The 23101-nt window shown below is 49.1% G+C and overlaps 7 protein-coding genes across 7 annotated transcripts; 4 read left to right on the plus strand and 3 right to left on the minus strand.

The window, feature by feature from the left end:
* Positions 1–591: 591 nt before the first annotated feature.
* On the plus strand, positions 592–2383 carry AO090005000104 (putative cyclopropane-fatty-acyl-phospholipid synthase; the record flags this gene model as incomplete). Its single annotated transcript, XM_001817168.3, has 4 exons — positions 592–702; positions 798–1284; positions 1359–2110; positions 2174–2383. 4 exons carry the CDS (start codon positions 592–594, stop codon positions 2381–2383), a joined length of 1560 nt encoding a protein of 519 aa, XP_001817220.1.
* A 542-nt stretch (positions 2384–2925) lies between these two features.
* On the minus strand, positions 2926–5166 carry AO090005000103 (amine oxidase; the record flags this gene model as incomplete). Its single annotated transcript, XM_001817167.1, has 4 exons — positions 2926–3158; positions 3225–4133; positions 4188–4767; positions 4825–5166. 4 exons carry the CDS (start codon positions 5164–5166, stop codon positions 2926–2928), a joined length of 2064 nt encoding a protein of 687 aa, XP_001817219.1.
* Positions 5167–6372: 1206 nt separating this feature from the next.
* AO090005000102 (fungal specific transcription factor domain-containing protein) lies at positions 6373–7943 on the plus strand (the record flags this gene model as incomplete). The annotated part of the gene is made up of 3 exons (XM_001817166.3): positions 6373–7133; positions 7185–7388; positions 7448–7943. 3 exons carry the CDS (start codon positions 6373–6375, stop codon positions 7941–7943), a joined length of 1461 nt encoding a protein of 486 aa, XP_001817218.3.
* Positions 7944–8283: 340 nt separating this feature from the next.
* On the minus strand, positions 8284–10183 carry AO090005000101 (PEX28-32 family peroxisomal membrane protein; the record flags this gene model as incomplete). The annotated part of the gene is made up of 3 exons (XM_023234269.1): positions 8284–8499; positions 8653–8925; positions 8993–10183. The coding sequence occupies 3 exons, from the start codon at positions 10181–10183 to the stop codon at positions 8284–8286; spliced, it is 1680 nt and encodes a 559-aa protein (XP_023088809.1).
* Positions 10184–11294: 1111 nt separating this feature from the next.
* AO090005000100 (import motor complex subunit PAM16) lies at positions 11295–11790 on the plus strand (the record flags this gene model as incomplete). Its single annotated transcript, XM_001817164.3, has 2 exons — positions 11295–11297; positions 11389–11790. The coding sequence occupies 2 exons, from the start codon at positions 11295–11297 to the stop codon at positions 11788–11790; spliced, it is 405 nt and encodes a 134-aa protein (XP_001817216.1).
* A 1219-nt stretch (positions 11791–13009) lies between these two features.
* AO090005000099 (D-arabinose 1-dehydrogenase (NAD(P)(+)) ARA2) lies at positions 13010–14428 on the plus strand (the record flags this gene model as incomplete). Its single annotated transcript, XM_001817163.3, has 1 exon — positions 13010–14428. The coding sequence occupies one exon, from the start codon at positions 13010–13012 to the stop codon at positions 14426–14428; it is 1419 nt and encodes a 472-aa protein (XP_001817215.1).
* Positions 14429–15106: 678 nt separating this feature from the next.
* On the minus strand, positions 15107–17603 carry AO090005000098 (putative topoisomerase family protein TRF4; the record flags this gene model as incomplete). The annotated part of the gene is made up of 4 exons (XM_023234270.1): positions 15107–15149; positions 15732–15985; positions 16076–16766; positions 17419–17603. The coding sequence occupies 4 exons, from the start codon at positions 17601–17603 to the stop codon at positions 15107–15109; spliced, it is 1173 nt and encodes a 390-aa protein (XP_023088808.1).
* Between the last annotated feature and the right edge of the window lie 5498 nt (positions 17604–23101).

Below are 23101 nucleotides of genomic sequence, written 5' to 3' on the forward strand. Positions count from 1 at the left end.
GGTGTACATCTTCCCCCAATTTCTTTTCTCAGGGCCACAAACCCATACCAATTGAACAATGATCCTGCGTCTTTCTCGCAGGTACTAGTACTAGAAATACTTGTAGGTACCTCACTAAGATTCCTGATATTCGATGTCTTCACCGCTCCTGCAGTTAGGGTCGGTCCACTAAGCCCAATCGGGTCCCTGGGACAATTTAAAGCTGTCTCTGTATGTACAGTACTTACCAAGGGTGTATCACGGAGACATAAACAAACCTGTATGATTCTCTCTCAGTTGTACAATGAGTCTACTGTAAAAACGGTAGAAGATGAATCCAATTGAGGTCTTTAGAGACGAGAAATATTAGAACGCAATTCAAGGGCGAATTCTGGGTCCCTGGTGGTGGGTTCGATCAAATTGATCGTCCAGTTTCCTTTCCTCGGCGCCCACCGCAAATACAAGCAAGGCAAACTAACCAAACGGAAACGAAAGCCCCCCCGGCCGCCTCAAGTCAACATCTTCTGACACGCTCCCTCATCTTTTCTCTTTCCTTCCTCATCCTCCCCTCCCCCCAGTACCTCCCCTCTCCTCCGCTTCAGTCAATTCGTCATGGCTGAGACGAAGATCCATCCTCAGTCCCCTGAGGAGTTCGAGTTCATTGAAACTCCCCCTGCCTCCTGCACTACTCCCGCTGAGCCCTGTGGTGTGAGGACAACGTCGGTAAGTCCGAACCCTAGATAGAAGACGCATGGCGTGTTACGCTTCAACTGCGAGCACCAGTGGTGTACAGCTCGCGCTAATTGTTGACCTCACAGTACCCGGCCATCAAAAATGCCCCCGTCCCAGCGGATTCTCCGGGCAGTGATAGCTTCTCCAACATCCTCCTCTTCTCTTTGCTTCTGCTCATCCCATGGTATCTGGCCCGCCAGGTCGGTGGTGGTTTCTACACCACCATCTTCTTCGCAATCTTCACCACTATCCCTATTTTGATGGCTTTCTGGTCCGTCGCTTCATCCATCTCCCCCCGCAAGACCGAAAAGGCCAAGTATGCTGGCCGCCCCGTCGAACACTACCTGCACTTCCACAGCGAGCATGACCGTGCTGCCTACCGTGGAAAGAGCAAGATTCCCATGGAGGTTTTCTACGAGAAGTACTTCAACGGTGAGGTAGACTTCAAGGGTGACGCCTTGGAGTGCCTCGAGTTCCGCCACGATTGGGCCAACTTCCGCTTCACCATGGGCCTTTTCAAGCACTTCCTCTTCGGTTTCATCCCCGAGATGCTGATGCACACCCGCTCCCAAGGTATGTTACCGCCATCAAAACCTCAGAAAATCATGCACGCGAAATCGCCTTTCTAACCTATGGATCTTCCACAGATGAGGAGCAGGTCCGTGATCATTATGACCGTGGTGATGATTTCTACGCTTGGTTCTTGGGCCCACGCATGATCTACACCTCCGGTGTTATTAGTGATCCCGATCGGGAGGAGACCCTAGAGGAGCTGCAGGACAACAAGCTGGCTGTGGTTTGTGAGAAGATTGGCCTGAAGCCCGGAGACACCGTCCTCGATCTTGGCTGTGGCTGGGGTACTCTGGCCAAGTATGCTTCCGTCCACTATGGCGCCCAGGTTACCGGTATCACTCTTGGTCGTAACCAGACTGCCTGGGGTAACAATGGCCTTCGTAAGGCCGGTATTGAGGACTCCCAGAGCCGTATTATGTGCTTGGACTACCGTGACGCTCCTCGCGTTGACGGCGGCTACAAGAAGATCACTTGCCTGGAGATGGCTGAGCATGTCGGTGTGCGTCACTTCACTACTTTCTTATCTCAGGTTTATGATATGCTGGACGACGACGGTGTTTTCTTCCTCCAGATTGCTGGTCTCCGTAAGTCCTGGCAGTACGAGGATCTCATCTGGGGTCTCTTCATGAACAAGTATATCTTCCCTGGTGCCGACGCTAGCACCCCTCTTGGATTTGTTGTCGACCGTCTGGAGGCCGCTGGTTTTGAGATCAAGGCTGTAGACACCATTGGTGTCCACTACTCTGCTACTCTCTGGCGCTGGTACCGTAACTGGATGGGCAACCGTGAGAAGGTTGAGGCCAAGTATGGCAAGAGATGGTTCAGAGTAAGTCCCTCATGCGAATGCACTACTACGTTGAAGTAGAGACAACTAACAACCGTCTGTTAGATCTGGGAATACTTCCTTGCTTCTTCGACCATCACCTCCCGTCAGGGTGGTGCCACCTGCTGGCAGCTCACTCTTGTCAAGAACATCAACTCCACCCACCGTATCGAGGGTATCAACACTCAGTACGGCCTTAAGGGTGCCCGTCAGGCTGCTATCGACTCTGTCGGTCACGGCGCCGTGCCTAGTGCTCACGTCACTCCCAAGGCATAAGTTTGACCCTGGCATGTGAGTACTGGTCACCGGTTGTAGTTTACACTTACTTCCCTGTCCGTTGTATGCATGGACGAACTATGTCCTCGAGCCTATTGGATCCAATGACATGATTCATGGAGCAACGGAGGAAATACCTTTGAAAGGGTTAATGAAAAATGTGTTTTTAGTCCCACTACCGGAAGAAAAGAGTTAAGGAAACATATCCCCAGGAAGGGAAAGAAGGGACGTATGTTTTCATTGATAGCTGTTATGTATGTTTATAACCATCTTGATTTGTATACCTTCGGCCCCGCGTGGGGCAAGCAGGTTGTAAGTCACAGGAGACATGTATTAATGAGAATAGAAATGATGCGTATACGGGCTGATTCCTGGTTGTTGTACTGGATACTGTTATATTATGGTAATCTCTAGCTTTTAGATATGCTCGAATCAAAGTGAGGGATGTATTTTATATTTCACAATTCGTCCATGTCATAATACTTAAACTATATACAAAAAGAGGTCACATTTACACCAACAGAACCCACCAAGCATCTCACTCAGTCAACACGCTTGTAAAGTTTTGCCTTGCTGCCTCCAACACCAGAGCAGCATGCCGCAGCCGGCGCTGGCTCGGGGTGAAGAGTCGACTTATTGAATGCCTGAGACGAAGGTGGCACATCCAGAGCCGGGTTCTTGGTAAAGAAGCCATCCGGCCGAAGCATAACACTAATACGTTCCATGGGCATGACAGGGAAATCCTCAATACGAGGGTTATGAGTGAGACCGAAAGCTAAGGGAAGTACGTTAGTTTCCGTTTCACCTTGTAATCATTGTCTTAGCAGTAGGAAGGACTTACTGTGCCAAAGGACCACGTCCTCATTCTCTGTATCGTCGTTTCTCTGGACCCAGGTCTCGACACCATCGGCCTTCTTGCTCTGGTTCGTGAACTCGCCCGCGGCGAATAGTTCATTGTCCTGGTACTTCGTGACCCAGATCGGCTTGCTGGCGAATTCGGCCCGCTGGTGTCCCACTGCGTGCTTCGGGAGCAGAAGCATTTGGCTAGGCGCTGCCATGAGTTTGTATGAGACGGGCTTGTAGGTGATGGGGTTGATGACGTTGTCGTTACGGATCTTAAAGACGCGGTGACGGTTAACGTCTGTGTTTGCGGAGCTGGACTTGCGGATCACGGTCTGTTCCGTGGTATAGCCGACCAGGTAAGGGTTATTCTCGTCCTCGGGAAGCGGCACGCTATCTTCGTAGTAGACGGTGTTATTGAAGCCGTCGATTGCGGGGTCGATACGGAGGGAGAACATGTGTTGATGGTAGGGGGCCATGACGCCAGGGCCGACGTTGGTACCCCAGGGGACGGTCTCGCCGTTCAGGTTGTCGAAGGGAACGGTGGACAGAATACCTGTTGCACGAACCTCAAGCTCGACGTTTCCGGCCTGGTCGAAGATATAGGCGAAGATGTATTCGTAGTTTGCGACGGTGCAGATCATCTGGAGGACGAGCTGGCGGTTGCGCTTGACGGTTGCTGCGTTTGAGCGGTAGTTTGTGTGCTTGTATTGCAGGCCGTTGTCTTGTTCGTGCATGCAGATTATATTCTTCAACAGAACGGGGTTACCCTTCGAGTCGGATCTGTATCCGTCAAAATATTTAATATGGCCTAGACAGTCGCAGCCTAGGGAGAGTTGGTTGGCGTTGAGGCCGAAGCCGACGTCGCCCACGTCAAAGGCCTGCTTGCGGTGGTAGGGAGCTCGGGGGTCTAGATGGGTTATGTTAGCATTGCTGTATTTCAGAGATATGCGGGGATGCTCACCGCCATAAGGCACGGTCATTTCTGAGACGTTCAGACGGTAGAAGACGTTGCGCTTGTCATATGTGATGTTGTGGAGAACGAGACCCTCCCGGTTATTGAATCCGACCCTGAAGCGCCATTTCTGCCAGTAAACGGAGTTGCCATCAACCGAGAAGGAAGCACCCTGAGGCTGCTGAACAATGTATGGCTTGAGATCCGTCCGGAGTGGTTCGTCTAGAAGTTCCGGGGCATACTGAACTGCTTTGACGGGTACCCACGGCTGAGTCTCGACTGTCTGATGATCTGCGCCACCGGGAAGATAATCCATACGGACTAATTCCTTTGTGCGGGCATCAAAGACAGGAGAGAACTTGCAAGGTAGAGAGTAATGGTTGTTCTCAGGGTGGTCTACCTCTACAATATACATGAAGCATTGGAAGAGTCGCCGTTTCTCGTTGGGGTCGTCAGTTCCGTACATCCATGGGTCATTGCAGACTGTCATGCCAGGGGGCAGCTTGAGCTTCTCAATTTCTGCGAGTACTGCTGGGTGTTGCATGCAGTGCTCTTCGATACCAGCAATTTCATCAACATCCATTGGTGGCTGTTGCTACTGTTAGTGAAGACTGGCTAGGAGAGATCGTCATGAGGATAAACGCACCTGCACTCCCTCTGGGAACTCTTTTGCGTAGATGAGAGACTTTGTATCAGCATTCATCAAGGCTTTGATGCAGACACCTGTGTCGACACGGCTGAAGTAGGAATACAAAAGTCGTGCTGGTCTGGGTGGGAGAGGCTTTCCTAGCCGTTCTGCCTCAATATAGGGAATGACATCTTGCTTAATGGGCTCGTGAATATCAATGCGGTTGTAGCGCAATGGAACACCAGGAAATGATGCTTCTAGAATGCGAACAGCAAGTCTAATCTCTTCTGGTCGTACGGGGTCAAACGGGTGAAGTTTCCCCGAAGTTGTGGATGTGGTCTCTTGAGATGTGAATGACATGATGTGCAAGGGTTACGGAAGGGTATATATATATCTGTGAGAGGAGAAGTGCGAGAGGTGGTCAAGGATAGACAACGAATGTCTTAGGGGGTAAATGTTAGAAAGGTTTGAAGTAGAAGATGGAGTAGCATTTACAGGGAGAGGGAGAGAAGCTCTTTATATAAGTCAATGATATTGGAGTTGGCCACCATCATGGCGGTTAAGGGTATAGATAGTGGTCGAGGAAGCATATCGAGAAAGCGTTCCACATTGCGCATGGACATGCCGCATTGGGTAAGGTCGCTGTCACTTGTGGGGATGCTCTAATCTGCTGCCCTCGAGCATACCCCGGAAATACATCTCACTATCGACACAGTATGATTACTTAAAGATCTGCAGAATCCGTACTAGTAGACTCGTACTAAGGATACCTATCGCCTGCTCTAGTCGCAAGAAGTGGACGGTGTAACTGTATACAAACCATGCTGAAACTTACCGAAAGTATTAAATCCCCACTGATCTTGGAGAGATGATATTCTCATTGGAGCAAGGAGGATCTACATTTGGATCGTGGCGGTATGTAATAGTATCCTTCAATACCCGCACGGTATGGAAATGCGGGTAATGTCAGGAAATTCTTACATAACCGCCCTGATAACAAGGCGTATCTCCTTCCCCTTCAGGACTAGACTCTGAGTCTCCTCCCCCCGTGACCCGTGGGCGATTACTTTTACATCGGCGGAAATCGTTCTGATTGCTCACAATATCGTTCTTTGAGGGTCTTCGAAGTACTAACATCGTAATTGCTTAAGACAAGTTATTCTCCTGATAAAACGAGGGGCGACATCGGGGTTTGGAGATTCAAGTCACAACCTGCATCCCCGCCCTTATCAGTGATAACCAGAGCGACTTGCCTCATACTAAGGGTGTCGATAAGATTGTTACGCAATGCCATACATATTCCTCGACTATGAATCAACTTGATACTGCAGCTAATGTCTCCGGAAGAAACCCCGTTCAGAGCACAACGAGAAAACGTGCCAGAAGAGAGGGCTCAAAATGGACTCGATCCGGCTGTTTGACTTGCAAGAAACGTCGCAAGCGGTGCGATGAAGCTAAACCTAGGTGATTTTTCCCGGTGCTTCAATGGACGTAATGGCGCTGACCACTTGACGTAGCTGTCGTAGTTGTGTTAGACTTGGGCTAACCTGCGAAGGCTATGGCTCAATGTGGGCAGAGCCACTCAAACCATCCGCAGAGATCTTTCAGCAAGTTCTGCCACCAAAGCGACGACGAGTTAGCCCGTCGCCTTCGCTATCTGCCAGCTCCCCCGCGGCACCAGTAGAACAGCTCTCGCCCAATTCAACCGTATTCTCAGGCTATACTACTGTTCCTTCGACTCCATCAGAATACGGCGCAATTGAGATATGCACCCCACAAGATGAAGATAATGACTCTCATGGAAACGACGATTTAGCACTCGATGTTACCCACTCTGAGAACTGTGCTGTTCTTGTACCCAAACAATGTGGATCTCTCAGCCATCTATCGAATCTCGAAATGCACTATCTCCAGTACCATATGGAGCAGGGTTCCAAGCTGCTGGCTAACCTGGAAAGTGATGAAAACCCTCTACGATCGTTAATCATTCCTTATGCGTTATCATCACCACTCTTGATGAAGGCGCTATGTGCTGTGTCTGCAATGCACTTAGCAAATCGCTCTTGTGGTAATTTGAGTGCGCAGAACGCAGCAGCAAACTATTACGTGCGCACAATGAGTGGCCTCCGCTCAGCTCTTTCCAAGGCTCCTGTTGAAGGGTTCCCCACAGACTCAATTCTAGCAGTGGCGCTTCTTTGCAAGTACGAAATTGTTCGGGGCAGTGTAAAGCAATGGGCAGTGCACCTGAGCGCATTGGAGAAACTAGTAGTTTCTCGCGGCGGATTCTCCACGTTCGATCAAGACACAGCTGAGTTTCTATGGGGACTGTATGTAGTCGTCTCAATTACTTACGACGCACAGCTAATCAACACTCATAGGTTCATGTATGCGCACAACGTGGCGAGAGTTACTAACCGTAAGCAAATCACGAACTACATCCCTGGCGAAGAAGCTCTAAGCCTCAGAAAACTCGACATATATATCGGATACACAGAAGACATCATCAGACTCTGCCCGCGAATTGCCGACCTACCCTTACTTAGTCACGACCCCGTTGCTCTAGGGTTGGAAATCCACACAATGTATGTAATCCCGAATACCAAGACCGGATAAGCAAGACCAAATAGTTGACATTCAACAGAGACTCATCACTCCGAAATTGGACACACACCTCAACCCCATACATAATTCCAAAAGGAGCCACAGACGCAAGTCTTGTCCGCCTGCGCATGGTGGCTGAATGCTTCCGCGACGCAGCGTACATCTACCTCCATTCGACCCTAGAACGAATGAGTCGAGGTATCGTGGCCCGAAACCTACCGTCACTGTGGTCCTCATTCATCTCCCGGACAAAGCAAGTCGCCTTACGCCGTTGTCTGGACCGAATTCAGTCTTTCCCTCTGGATGAAAACTGCGAGTACTCAGCCCTTACGTTTCCGCTTTTCATAGCGGGCTGTGAGAGCGAGAGCCCTGCGGCAAGGGAGCTGGTTATTCTGTCGCTGAGCAAATTGGAAAGTAATTTTGGGATTGGCAATACGAAGCGGGCTAAGGAATTATTACATATCCTCTGGAATGGGGAGAAGATGCATTGGTTGGATGTATTGGAGCAATTGAAGTGGGACTTGATTCTTGCATGAGGTTTGTTGAGCTAAAAGGTTGTTTGATGTATAATATTAGCATGGAGTTACAGGACATTTTGTACAGTGGGTATACTATACTGTATGGGTATTTAGATCTATGACAGATTGAGTACGTGAACATAGGCAGGTCAATTATACATTGGCATGCTCACTTGTTGCTTCTTTAGCCGTGGTCAATTTTTGTGGCTATATAAAAATTAATATATGGAATGAGATAAAGGGTATAAACAAGAATTGGTTTGTGTAACCGATGAAAAGACACGGGCGAAGCCAATGTCGATACCCTGTCAAAAAATCACAAACCTGCTCAACGGTTCGCGACATCATTCTCAATTTTCTAACTTAATCCCATATTCACTTCGTCACCTAACCCCATCTCCCGTTCTGCCCTCTCAATGCCTCCTGCAGCGCGTGAACCCCAGCGATCCAAGCGGTCTTGCGAGTGTGCAATCTCTTTGTCTCGTGCACTCTTATCGCTATGGGCTGCACTGCCATGGATGCTTCCTTCTCGACCTAAACTGCCGCTGCCACTGGAGTAGCTGGACGACAGCTTCTGTGAGGATGGAATGCTAATCGGCCTGGAGGCGATTTTGCCGGGGCGGCTGGAACTAGGGGCAGAGGTTATTCTTCCGAGATCTACGGACGAGTTATTGTTGGAGGCTGGTAGTGTGGAGGAGGAGGAGATGCTGCTGGTTTTGTCGCTTACAGTCTTCGAATTCCCAAACCAGCGTCGTCTCCGTGCTTTGGAGGTGGACCCGGCGAGACTCTCGGAATCAGCATCGACTGTTGAAGCGTCAAGGGTTCCGGATCCCCTTCTCTTCTCCCTCTCCTTCTCCAGCGCCTGGGTTAAGCCGGACGTTGCCTCCGCCGATGTCAAATCGGCGGTTGATGAGACCTCAACGAGTTCAGCATCGCGGCACCACTTTCTTCGACGAGTGTATCGATCCCAACCATCTTGGCCTCGACGGCCGTCATTCCACTATGAGATTTCAACGGTTAGAAAATGGTATCACCTACGCCGGAAAACGATGTTATGGAAAGCTCACCTTATTGTCATAGTAAATCCAGCCCCCGCCATCTTTGGCGCTCGCATCATCGGCACCATCGATGCGCCACTCACTCCCTTCTACCCAGCGCCATTTGGCATTCCCGCTTTGTACTTCGGGTAGCTCAAATTCATCCTTTGATGGCACATTGTTGAGGTGCTCATCAGTCCATGCAGCACGTTCGGATGGGAACAGCGAGTAGGTCCAGCCAATTCCGAGCCAGCGCCGTTGATTCTCATATAAGATGAAGGTAAAGCGCACACCGGATGATTCTCCCCGCCGACGAGTTGCAACGCTAGCAGCATGGCCATGGCTTTGTGTCCGAGTCGACGGCGTCTTGTCCACGTTCAACGAGAACGATAGACCGGTGATCAACGAGCAAATCCGGCGGACGGTTAGTGACCTCCATAGTATAACGCGGGATACCCTCGCTGGTCGGGAGTGGTAGGTGAGGATAATGGTGCCGATGATCAAGATAACACGACGCGTGGTGATGAGATGCAACGGAGGCAAAGTCAGGGCAATCCAGATAGGTGTTACAAAGAGGATTCGGAAGAAGAGTGTGGTCAGGGCTGGCCTGGTGGTCGCGGATGTAGCCGTCCTTTGGGTGGACAAGAAATCCGTAAGTTCCAGGAATGGTTCCAGGAGCATGTTACAGCGAGTCGTGAAGGCTCTCATCGTTTCAACAATCTCATCGAGGCTGTCATGATGGCGTAGGGAGCTCTCCGAGGGAGCTCTCTGATGGCCTGGTTTCTCTCCGGATATGGATCTGGTCGATAAGGGGGAGTAGCGTCTCCAGTACATGCCTAGAATGAGACCGACCACCACGAGGGGCGGACCGGCCCACAGAATGATGGCATCACCATAGAGGACGATCGTCCAGAAGATCGATACCAGGAGGAAACTTTGCCATGCATCGTCGGTGGTCCATGTCAATAAGCCCACTAACTTGTTCAATGGTAAGATAAAGGGGTGGGAGTAGGCTAAGGCCCGAGTGATCGGTGGAGGAGTCGCGACCAGGAGAGGAGATTTGCGATGTACGATAATGCTAGAGCGCTGTCGGGATGCCAGCGACGAGCCGGAGATGGTAGTAGGAGAGAAAGCAGCGACCGTCGGGGGCTGAGAATCAGCATGGTCCTGCGCCGAAGTTGATGGGGCCATGGAATCTATCCACGGAATATCGTCTGCCATGCCATCAGCATCTATGCAGAAGTGCTCTGAAGAACACCTCCCTCCTCACGCGGAGAAAAAAATGTGGGGGAGATAGCAGGGAATAAGTGTTTAGTTGATGGGATGGGGTGAAGCTGGAGTTGTGGACTCAGGCACACAAAACGAGATCACATACCGAGAGCTGCCATCCAACAGAGACGTCATATGCAACCAGTTGGCTCATTGCGGGCGGTGAGCACGCATACAGGGGGAGAAAGAAGAAAGAAAAGGAAAAGAAAGGAGGATAGAAAGACAAAAGAAAAGGGTTGGAGATCACGAGCAACCCCGGTCTAGTCGAAGATGTCAGGAACCGACGGTCAACCCAGAATACTAGGCAAAGAGATCGTCTGCGGGGGAACAAGACTGCAGAAAGTCCCGCGGAAGGAAATTGTTGAAGCTTTTCGCTGGGTCTCGGGACATGTGACAATGGAGTCCATGCCAAAAGTAAGGTGTCAGCAAATCTTCCATCTTACTAAATATGGGAGTAGTTGCGAGAAGAGGGGGGGGGGAAACGAAAAAGAAACACAAAAACCAAAGAGAGCCTAATTATTATTGATTTCCTGGGGTTGAAAATATATATAGTTCTATATACTTAGAAAGGAAATAAAATGTTGTCTTTTAGCGATCCCTGTCCGTGAGCACTGATCTCGTGCTCACTCTATACGTAGAAACAGCCGACCAACCGGGCCAAGGTACGGAGTTTACAGTAACCAACTAATGGATGTATATACTGTACATACAGACTTACATACTCCGTACAGCTGTAAATAAGAGATCGTACCGAAGTCGCCCCAACCAGTCATGGAAAATTACAGCCGTCGTTGGTCCCGAACCCGATGGCGGTACCAGGTACGGAGGCAATACCGCCGCCGAAATTTTTCCACGGCCATTGCGGCTTCAAACCTCCGTCTGTTTCCATCGCCATCCAACCTTTCTTGACCTTCCCCGGACCGCCAGAAACGCAACCGTTGCCTGCCTTGCGTGTATCTCACCGCCATCGCAGATTTGCTTTTTGTCGCGACTCCTTGCCTTTGTATTCTTTGTCCGTTACCTTGGTTCTGAAGTACCACCATTCAATCCGCATTTAGCCAATATGGTAAGTCGATGTCTATCTACGATGGGATTGTTTGCTTTCCCTCAACGCGCTGTTGGCTCAGCTCACTAACGGGGTTTCCCGTTTCTATCAGGCCCACCGTCTCGTTTCCCAGGTCGTCGTTACGGGCGCCCGAGTCTTCGGTCGAGCCTTCGCCGAGGCCTACAAGCAGGCATCCGCTACCGGCAAGTATAAAGCAGTCAAGGGCAATGGTGGAAGCAGCTTCTCTTCATCCGGTTTGACCCTCGATGAGGCTTGCAAAATTCTTAATGTGAAGCCTCCCCAGGGTGGTGAGACCAATTTGGAACATGTGATGGAACGATTCAAGAAGCTGTTCGATTTGAATGACCCACAGAAGGGGGGCAGTTTCTACCTTCAGAGCAAGATTCTTCGTGCGCGGGAAAGGATAGAGATGGAACTCCGCCAGGCTGAACGGAAAGCTGCCCAAGAGAAGGAATTACGCGAAGGCTGGAAGCCCAAGGTTTACAAGGATTAAAAGATTGACCGGTGAACTCCGTGGCGCTGGAGTCTGGAGATGGAATACTTCACGACTGCTTCCAGGGACGCCTTCCAAATCTTGGATCGGTTAAAACGAACGCCTTCCACGGATGAGGCGACCGCATCGAGCATATACGAGAGATCGAAAGAAACCTATAAACTCCATCGACTTATTACTTATTCCCTTTCGATTTTTGCAGCATAGCATGGCGTTTTGGTGACTCCAACATCCGGGTTGGAGAGAGTTCTAGAATTGTTTTCTAATTCCCCGTTCTTTATACTCCGGGTCAGGTAGTAGCAGAGAAGACATGGGTGTCGGAATCGTTCCGCGTACCACGAAGCCGACCCTGTCATTCGATGCATTCCTGCCTATCTCACTCGGATTATATCTTTTCGTGTATACTATTTGTTGGAAGGCCTGGGGCTACAGGTGGATCAGATCATGATGGGGACATCTGCGGGATCGGACCACTATCTTCTGTGCTCGCCATGTCTATCCATCTTTGATCGTCCATGTGTTCCCTTTGATTATGACCTCTACTCCACTCCTGTGTTCTAGAGACAGCGTTGTTATATGTACTATAACGCCCTAGTCTGTGCCCTCAGCCTGGGGGGCGATGATGAAAGTGTATAAATGCAACCGCCATCTATTAATGTTGAATTTCCTCTTAGAATAAGTCTCGAGCAGGAATAGTTAACATAGTTAACTAAGTTACTTCCTGGGCTTACATAATGAAACAATAGAGTTCGAGGGGCAAAAGGGACCGCGAGGAAAAGAAAGGGAAAAAAAGCAAAAATAAAGTTAATCCTGCAGAGTTGATCACCGCCTTGAGCCGAGATAATCAGGAACACCCACCATAGGGGCTCAACAAGCAAGTCACGGAAACCAGACAGCACCGCTCTCATTTGGTGGGGATTGTACCCCGTGTAATTCTTTGGGGTCTTTCATCTGCAGCCCCTCCCTTTGTGACAATGAATCTCCGGGTGCCCATGGGGGTTCAACTATGGCGCCATCCCGAGCGGAGGTTCCGCGCCGATGGTTAGAAATCCAAAAAAGTCCGGCCACTGTCTAGATATCCGATCGCTTATCAACGCTCATTGCCCCTCCCTTAACCTCTTCTCTCGCTCGGTTTTACATACTGTTGATGCTCACAGAGTAGTCCACAACTGCTCAACTCCGTTTGAGTCACTCGCCGCACTCTTCTTTGACCGCGACAATGGGCCGCCCCTCACTTCCGCTGTCGGCGAATTTGCCGCCACTGGTCATGGGCACTGCGACATTCAACTCTCAGTACAACCCCGATCCCTACGCCCTCCCGACTACAGAACTGGTCCACCGTGCTCTCACCAGTGGTGTCCGCGCCTTCGACACATCCCCCTATTATGGCCCCGCGGAGGAACTCCTCGGCCGAGCGCTGGCTACCGATTTCGTCCAGTCCAACTTCCCCCGCCACACATACCGCTTGCTCACAAAAGTCGGTCGAGTCGCGTCCTCTTCCTTCGATTACTCCCCGGAATGGGTACGATACAGCGTTAAGCGCAGTCTTCGCCGTCTCCACACCGACTACCTCGACGTAGTCTACTGCCACGATGTCGAATTTGTCTCGCCACAAGAGGTGCTGGAGGCCGTCCGGGAACTGCGCCGCATCCGCGACACAGAGGGGACCATTCACTACGTGGGTATATCAGGATACCCCGTTGATGTACTGAGCGATCTTGCGGAAATGGTCTTACAGGAGACGGGCGAACCTCTGGACGTCGTCATGTCTTATGCCAATTTCACTCTGCAAAATACCCGGCTGCTCACCGAAGCCCTGCCCCGTCTCGTGGCTGCCGGTGTCGACGTGATTCCCAACGCCTCCCCGTTGGGAATGGGTCTGCTGCGCCGCTCTGGTGTACCAATTGGTAGCATGGGAGACTTCCACCCCGCTCCGGACGGGTTAAGAAGCGCCATCCACCGCGCTGCGGAATGGGCCGATACTCAGGGCGAGAAGATCGAGGTGATTGCCATCCGGTTCGCGCTTGAGTCATGGCTTCGCGAGGGCGCCAAAGCAGGCGCTCTGGGCCCGCCTCTGGCTCGGTCCGCGGACGCAGATCCGGGCTTCCTCTCCGTTGTGAACATGGGAACCGGCGAGCGACTTGGTGTCAGCGTGATGGGTGTGAGCAACCTAGACGAACTGAACGAGACGCTCCGAGTCTGGCACAGTATCATCGAGGGTCTGGAGTACAAAGACGACGAAGAAATCGCCGAAATTGGCAACAGCCAGTCAAACCCAGCCGCCGTCCCTTCAGCCCCCCAAGCCCCTACAATCCTCACCCCCTCAGAAGGGATCATCACCGACCGCGCATGGTCAAAATCCCGTCGCCACCGCATCTTATCCCTTGCCCAGGAAATCCAGGCAATCCTCGGTTCCGAGTGGGTGGACTTCGTCTGGCCAAGCCCCGGAACGGACTTCGTCAACACTTTGTCTGCCGAGCATCTCGCCTTAAAAACGGAACTGGCTGGGCTTACTGCTGCAGGACAAGAAAAGGCAGCTTCTGCTACCACGGATAGTCAAACGATGATTACTCCACCGTTGGATGCAGTAGATACGAAGATACCCGTCGATGCAACTCCTTCGGATGTTGCGTTGTAAATATCAGATTTTTGTATATGTTTTGCTCAAAAATAGACCGGGGAAGATGGCTTTTTGTTTCTTCATCCTTTCCCATTGATGATTGAAAATATTTTTCTTTACGACTGAGTGGCTGTTATGAGTGATGTTGTTTGCCAATCAAAATAGACTTATGAGTTCCGCTTGCTGAATTCTCCAAACTTAGATATATATTTTCTTCAAGCAATGCTAAGCGTGGGAGACACAGAAAAGGAGTCCATCTTTTACTTTATGGTCGAAAAGATGTGTAGATTAACACTCATCTATGTATCTTACCTCATTTGATTAAGGAACTTGAAGTGAGATATCGAGTCCAGACCAAAATCATCCTCTTCAAGCAATCGCATATAGCGCTTCCTTGATGAGAAGGAGGTGGAAAGGAAAAGAACAGCGACAGGAAAACCTGCCATCACTGTACCAAATTGGATTGATTGATTTTACTATCAATTTCTGTTTCTGTGTCTGTCTTCATCTAGTGCTTGCCAAGGCAGGAATGAGCAAGCTTGGTCTTCTGGAGAATTTACCAGAATCCGAATGCTTGCAGCCGGTGACACTGTAATCGTGAAACCTGCAAGGCAGTTAGCTAGGGGTTGAGAAGAGAGGCTACATGAGTAATGAAGGAAGCGCTAAGTATGGATGAGAGAGATAACCAACCGGTCTTTACGCAAGAAACGAGGTTTGGAGGGACTTTTCGTCGTCATGACTGTGAAATGTTAGGAAACTGAAGAGAGACAAGGCGATGCCGTAGCGCTGTCAGAAGCTTGGAATTGCTCAGTAATGATAACAAAAAACGATCCATTCAACGAATCTCGCACGCTCATGACAATGGGTATCTGACGTTAAAAACAAAGTCCATGATATAAAGGTGGACAGAGAAGTGATCCTATGTGGATAGGATAGAAAGTGGCTAGACAAATCCATGCCCAGAGAAGAAGGTAATTGTACATAACTCGACACTCTGCGAATGCCATTAGTCTCAGTTCATTACTTCAGTTCTTTCTCACGATTAGCGAGATCTTTGTCCATGTCAGACTGGCTTTTATAGCCGCCGATAATCAAGGCTTGTTCATTGGTGATAGAGTCCGGAACGGAAGGCAGGTCAGGTCGCAATCGCTTCAGACGAGCGGCACGTTCCCGCGAGGCTTGTTGTTTCCTTTGCAGCTTGGTCATCTTCTCCTTGGGCTCCTGAGAGGGAGGTGGAGAGTTGGGTGGCAATGGCGGAGGAGCCGAATCAGCCGGTGGAGGGCTTTGAGGAGGTGGAGGAGGCGAGGGTGGAGCTTGATACCGAGCGAATCTGGGATGTGTCTGGAAGATTTGGCGTAGCTGCCACCTTTGCTCGGTGTATTCATCATAGTTTGCTGCGATGATGGATTCCAAAATGCTGTTGTTTTGGTCTCCTGCCATGGCCGTATAGACCATGCGCTCTTTCAAAAGGCGATATGCATCCCTGAATGATTTGAAAATCAAAGCAATTTCGCGAGTTCCTCCGGATACATCGTTGTCGGCGTTATTTGGATCTTCGATCGAGAGGCGGGCATCCTTATTGTCCCGGTAAACTTTGTAGACTCTCTGTCAAGCTAAGGTGAGCCATGAGACCTTACAGTTAAACGTTTAGGACTCTTAACTTACCTTGTTGAAATAGCCTGGTGGCTCCATCCGTATACCAACGGTTTCGTAGTCAAATTCATGACCATAAAATTCAAAGAAATCCATGAGAATACTGCCTAAATTTTGCGACATAGAACCGTGTGGAAGGTGCTGTAGAAGGCTTGTCACCAGACAGGTGATAGAGAATCCTCCCAAGCCGCCACAAGGGACCTCGTTCAGCCCTCGAAGCAACAAAAACTGTTTAATCACCGAAACAATAACGGGCATGGCAGGATATTCAGACTTCCATTGCTGGAAAGTGTTGTTGGCGACTAGTCCGCTATCATTGTCGAACGACAGGTCCACTCTCAAGCCAGTCATTTTATCCACAAACTTCAGGATGGGAACCCGAGCATGCGCGATCGTCTCTATTGAACCGGGTACGGCAATATCTAAATTCCTGAGGAATGCAGAGAAGGCGTAAATCTGGCCCTTTCGTTCACCGAAAGTTTTGATACCATGACGCATGAAGTTGGATGAGAGTAGAACTAGATCTATATCGGCAGTTGGAAGGTACAGCCCTGAGGCGAACGAACCAAATGCACGAAGCTGCACACCATAATATCTGCTTTGAAATGCAGTCTGGAGTCGCTCAATCAAGTCCGCTCGGACGATCTGTTCGTACTCCACTGGTTTCACCCAATAATAAAAGGACAAAATTTCGTTGTGCAGTCTGTGCTAATACATTAGTATGGGACTAAGCTATTTAAGTAAAGCTGGTTAGGACCGACCTTGTACCCAAGTGCAATGTAGGCGTCATATGGTTAAACCAAGGCGCGCCTGTCTCAGACGGGCGTACTCTCCACTCATCAATGATTGAGCCATCCGAATAATATTTATTGAGAGGTTTGCCGGTCTTTTTGGAAACACCCTTTAATTCATCGTCATGCGTTCTCTTCCGGCTTCCAACTGCAGAATCTCTTCCCTGCATTTGGCTCCTTGGCCCCATAGGCGCGTCCTGTGGAGGCTGGTATTTGCTTTCTTCCTCGTCAACCAGACCACCTAACGAAATGAAATCTTCGTTGTCTGCTACTGCGTCCGTTTTCGCTGGTTGTGCGCTGGCAGCTATCCGGGCCTTACGGATCAGCTTGACCACGTCTACTCTCTTGGACTGAGTCTCGTCTGGTGGTGGTAGAACTGTGTATGGGTCTGGATTGGACCACTTGGGAGCGGGAGGTGGGGTGGGCGCTGAGGCAGGTGTATTGCATTTGTTCGACTCCAGGGCGCGTTTCTTGCGAGGACGCGACTCGTCGTCGTCATTCTCGTCGGAGGATACGTCCATGTCAGCTTCCTCGCTATCGCTGAGGCTCTCAATAGGCGCAAACTTCAGCGCTGGTTTATCATCACCATTTTCCGGGGCGACCAACAGATCTGGCGTAGTTTCTCTTCTCGATCTGAGGAGCGGACGCTCGGATGTTGGGGGTCGCGAATAGCGAAAGGTGAACTCAGGCTTGGGGTGGTGATTCTGTGACCGCCTGTCATTGCCACGGAACTGAAATGGTGGTGGCATGGCGATGGAGCCCCTGTGTAATGGGGTTGCGAATAAAAAGGACAGAAATGTAAAGGCGACACGATCGATGTGAAGAAGACGGCTAGTTGCAGCGTCACGAAACACGCGGGACTTTCTACATTTTTACGTTTTTCTTTTTCTTTTTCTTTTTTTTTTTTTTTTTGCCTGCCAGCTCCCTTCCTTGGGTAGGCGGTGAAGGTGGGCTTGCCCACAATACCAGAATGTCTACACAGAGAGAGAGAGAGACCTTAACACAACATATACGAGAACAATCCACAAGAATATAGATTCCAAATGAACATTTGCAAGATTTTCATTAGTAGAGCCCTCATTTTTCGCATATCTTCTGCTTCTCCGACCACGCTTTCAAACCAGACTCCAGCCGTTGCATCAACTGCTGATCCACTGCCATTTCCGCAAAGCTCACTCTCTCAGTATGCCATTCCAATAGTTCTTCAGCTCTGGTGCCACTGTCGGAATGAAGTAACCCGACACTCACGTCTATTACTAGCGGTCGTTCTTTACAGTGCCAAAAGATCGTCGCACCACAGCGGTTGCAAAATTCTCGATAGATGTCGGGTGAGCTTTCATACCGCTGCATCGTAGTTTCAGTGAACACCAAAGGTGACCCACTGGCGTTGACAATATTTGATTTTGGAATAAATGCCCACGTTTGAATAGGGGATCCGCTGGCTAGTCGACATGATCGACAGGCACAGGTTCCAGCTAAGTACTTGGTGTTTCTATCTCGAAGCCACCATTTCACATCTTGGGCGTTTTCTGATGAGCTCTTATAATAGGGAACTAACAGGTCCGGCCATGGGGAGGATGGCTTAAAGGAAGTGGAGTCTGGCAGAGTGATGTAGAATGCAACGCCCCCACAGTGACAACGAGCTCGTAAGCTATGACTCTTGTCGTCCGCCGGCGGTATTTCGGCGGAATAGCCGGGTTGGTTGTTGGAGCTGAGTTCAAGCCAACATGCGGACATTGTTTCCTTGGATTCACCGGGAAGAAAGGAGGTCAGACCGCCATCCCGTGTATCACTCGTTCGCCAGTGCCAGATGGTTTTGGTTCGACGAGACCCCTCCACTATCAGTCCAGCTGCGACGAAGTACTGTCCAGTATGCTTCAGATGCGCAAATACATGGGCGCCACAGGTCCTACAGAAATATCGGCTTGTGCTGGCGGATTGTCTATATTCGCAGAAGCGGTCAATATTCGATGGGCGAGTCCGTAGGAGATGATATGAAGCGTATAGTTGCCCTGTTATTGCCCTACACGCCATACAGTGACACAAATTGAGGACAGCGGGGTCTGCCCCGAGCACAACCTCTTGCCTCGCTTTTCCACACAAGCAAGAGATGCGGTGGATCATATCATTCTGCATGTTGGCGAGATGTTGAACTGTAGAGAGAACCCTGTGTAGGATTTGATTATTTGCATATAGCCAAGCAATGACTGATCTTTACTAATCATGACCTTGTATCTATGCCTTCCCGTTTCCAGTGTTGGGGATCTTTCAAGCCACGAGGTGTAAATCTCGGTATACGGGCAGATAACTGTTTGGTGTGGTCAGTGGGCGATTAAAAGGGTATGTTAAGCTGTTTAATCATCATGCAGAAACGGGCTCATGCCCACGCGCCCTACTGAGAGGGGAGCGGGTTCTAATGGGGCGATGGATTTGATGCAATCAAAGAGACGCACCCGTCGCCGCGGCTAGAACTACCCTTTTTTCACCTATAAAATACGAACCCTCCGCCTCGCTCTCCCAACTTCTCTCTCAAGTCTCCTCCAAATCACTTGCCTACGAGAACGATCACTTTAGATCTTTTTTCAAAGACACCAAATACAATCCTTCAATACACCATGGGTTAGTAATAGCTCAGTCCTTTCCTTTCTCCCGTTATTGGTGGGGTAATAGCGGGGTTGTTTGTTATTCCATAGCCTCGCTTCTCGCCCATCTGCATTTCCCTGCCCAAGTTTTGATTTTTCCTCGACTAGAATACTAGTTTAGGCCTGCTATTCTATTTCCAGTACAGGAATGCGACTTTGCTAATCATCGACCCATATAGGTTCTGATCACGGTTGCAGCTGTGGCGCCTCCTGCCAGTGCCCCTCCGGCCAGTGCCAGTGCCCCGTAAGTGTGCTGTATCTATGGTTTACCTTGGTAGCAGTGATGTGACTGACTGCTTTATCCCCTTAGAAATAAGTGAAACGTCGCTTAACTCGCTGTGGGAAGATCATGCATAACATCGGAATCGGGGTTGCAGGGATGGGGTTTCATTTGTGTGCCTGAGTACAGTGATAAGCTTCAAATCAAGCAAGAATAAATTGAGTTGTCCTCATTATTGAGAGTACCTGGCAGTAGTCCCCAACGTAGAAGATTCTTTTGATCTCCCCTTCAGACTAAGCGTTATCTTGAAGCGTTCATCTCCTGAGGGTTATGCAGAGTATCGTGACTGACTTGGCATCCTCAGGCACCAAAAAGGCGGGGTTCATCGGGATCATGGGATCACGGTGTTGAGACCAACGTGATATGAATTTGATACAGAGAATATCTACTGTAACTTCTGAAAGAAATGCATATAATATTTCCTCCCTTTCTTGCTGTATGATCTTGCTATCGTCGTTGCCTGCTATTCGATCAACAGATTATCCTACTCCTACCCTCCGAACATGCCCCCATTCCAACTTTAAATCGGAAAAGGCCGAATATTTCCTACATAATTCACCAACGTAACGTTTTCTTTTCTTTTCCTGCGGCACCCGCGCGTGGGCCGGTTTGAAATCGTTCCTCGGCGTTTTTCTCGTCGGTTGGTTCGTTTCAGCGGACGACATACTTCCGCGTAACGCAACTCATATCTACGAGGCTTCTTGGTGGAGGTCCAGTGCAAGTGCCATGTAACCCTCACCGGAGTGGTGGACCAGTAACTTCAAGGCAGAGAAGGCTAATAATTGGATCAAATTGTATTCAGTTATTATCGTGTTCCCACGGTGTTTAGACTTTACATTTCTTCTTTGAAGGTAAGAGGAGACGGCTACTATATACAACTCGGAGTGAAGGATAGGCCCTATCTATGTTCATGTGCAGTGATCAAAGACTGAAGTTCTTAGAATTTACCTCGATAAGTCAGCTTTCCATCTCTCTCATCTTTTGACTTACTTCCATTACGGCAGTGCTCTCAAAAGCTAGCTTCAGAATCGGGATTCCATCTCCCCCACCTTCAAGACAAAGCCACGCATGTGTGACATGCATAAAGTATACAACCCATACATCATTAGATAACTACCAGGATCCAAGTTTTCTAGCTCCACTTATTTGACAAAATGAATGAAAGAATATTAGTAACGCTGTCAATCAATCAAATCCCTCAAGAAGAGCAGCGCAAAAGCTTCTCACTAGCTGCCTCACTTCCCAACACCTCCCCACTCTCACCCACAACGTGGCATGACGGAAGACCTTCCAACAGAGCAACACAGTCCGTCCTGTACTCCGACAGAATAGGATAGACAGTTACATGCTGTAGCCTCGTAATCAAATAGCTCAGGCAACGCATCCATGCGTTCCTCAACGGACGAGCAAAAGGCAACCTAGAATCGAATAAAACCGTCGTACATTTTGCCGATCTATGATTATTTCACCCTCCATAGAGAGCTCCCATGACCTCAGCGAAGGAGGGTCACCAAAAGAAAAGAAAAACAACGCAGATCGTCGTATCTGCAAGCGCCCCGATCAAACTCCACTAATACCAGCATTAGTCCACTTAAATGCTCCGATAGTAGGGAAGCAAACTTTCTGCCATGGTGGGGGTACCTGTCTACCTATGTCCAACCATGCTTGTTACGGGTGTAATAACCTGCTTTTTTTTGTTATCCTTGGCTTCTTTCCTTTTCTTTTTGCTACCCTGGTCAGCAGACGTTTAGTATCATGCGTGGCTGCTGGGCGTTGATGTATTGGTGGGGGTTCTGAACTGTATCCTGTCCTTGGGTAGTAAAGAGGCCTTGATCGGCAGTATCCTGAGGATATATAAACCTCACTCATGTCCTCCCTTGCCTGAGTACCTTGCTAGAATCAGACAACCACTCTCTCAAATACCAAACTACTCTACGACTTTCATTATTTCGAACTATCCAGTTCATACCAATCCCTCCACAACCATGTCTCCCTGCAGCTGCAACTGCTGCTCCGGCAACTGCAACTCCTGCTCTTGCAGCGACTGCAAGGTATGCACCTACCACTTTACCTACTAGTACCCCCCTAGAGATGAGATATAGATACTAACCATGAAACAACAGCACTAAATGCATCACCCCTGACACCGATCCAACAATCCTCAAGACAAGAACCATGTCGCAAACGACGATGATCCCGTGACTTCCCTTCTATCCATCGACGAGCGGCACCAGTGAGGATGGGATGAAGTGCAGTGTTCTCTCCTTCTTTCTTTGTTACTTATCTTCCTCGGGGATAGAAGTTGGGTGGAAATGCGCGTATAAATGATGGTGATGATGAGGGCTTTATCTTTTACTTCTCGGCTTACTTTTTGAACATACTTTTTTGCTTCTGAAGATTTCTTTCGTGCTGAGTAGTGCTTATTTGCTTGTTCTTTGAGTGTAGGTGTGTGTAGAGGATGTTAGTATGTTCTTTTGCCGGTGTAGTTTTGTCTTATATGAAATTTGAGTGCGTATGTGCTAGGTTTTCAGTGGCAGTGGAATCAAACAGTGCTTGCTATGTATTTGGTCAGTGATGCAAAGGTAGACTCTCGGATGTAATGCAACGCGATCAACGAGTTATAAATAAATTCTGCTAAAGAGGCCTGTTACCCTGGTAAAAGTTTTATGCCTGTAGGCGCAGAAATCAGGACTTACCTGAAATCATCTCAACTATGGTGTCTAAGGTTTAAAACCTGTAATTAGAATGGATTCAGGACCAAGTTCAAAGCTTGAGGGAAGAACCAGGGTAGCTTCGCCTCGAAATATTTTACATTCTACAATTCCGTCTCAAAGTCAGAATCTACTTAGTTTTGTGGATATTGGAAAGACTCAAGAAGGGGGTCTAATATGGTACACTATGCTTATTGTTCTAGAAATTTACCCGAGTATTAAACCTCTTGGGAAGAGAACTTCTGTAAGAAACTTCTTCGTCACTTATTCTAGCATCATTGCCTTTATTATGATCCGGATCCTTGCACCGATAAATATGATCACTCTTCAGCTAGGCTCAGTTAAGGCTACCCATACTCTCTATTGAAGCGCTCATCTGCGGGTTGGGTGACATTGAGCTCATTTATTTACCAATGATACTGGAATCTACCCAGATATCTCCTTCAATAGCTGATCAACCACGGGACTCGACGTTTTAGTTAGGCAAATTAAGGCTGTCCTGAAAAGCTATTATCATGCTAATAATTATCTATAACATAGCAAATCGAATCAACCAGCCTCTCAATTTCATAATCTACCACCAAACTGATATATATCCAATTCTATGCTCTAAT

Source organism: Aspergillus oryzae, chromosome 1 (genome assembly GCF_000184455.2).
Source record: "Aspergillus oryzae RIB40 DNA, chromosome 1".
NCBI lineage: Eukaryota > Fungi > Ascomycota > Eurotiomycetes > Eurotiales > Aspergillaceae > Aspergillus > Aspergillus oryzae.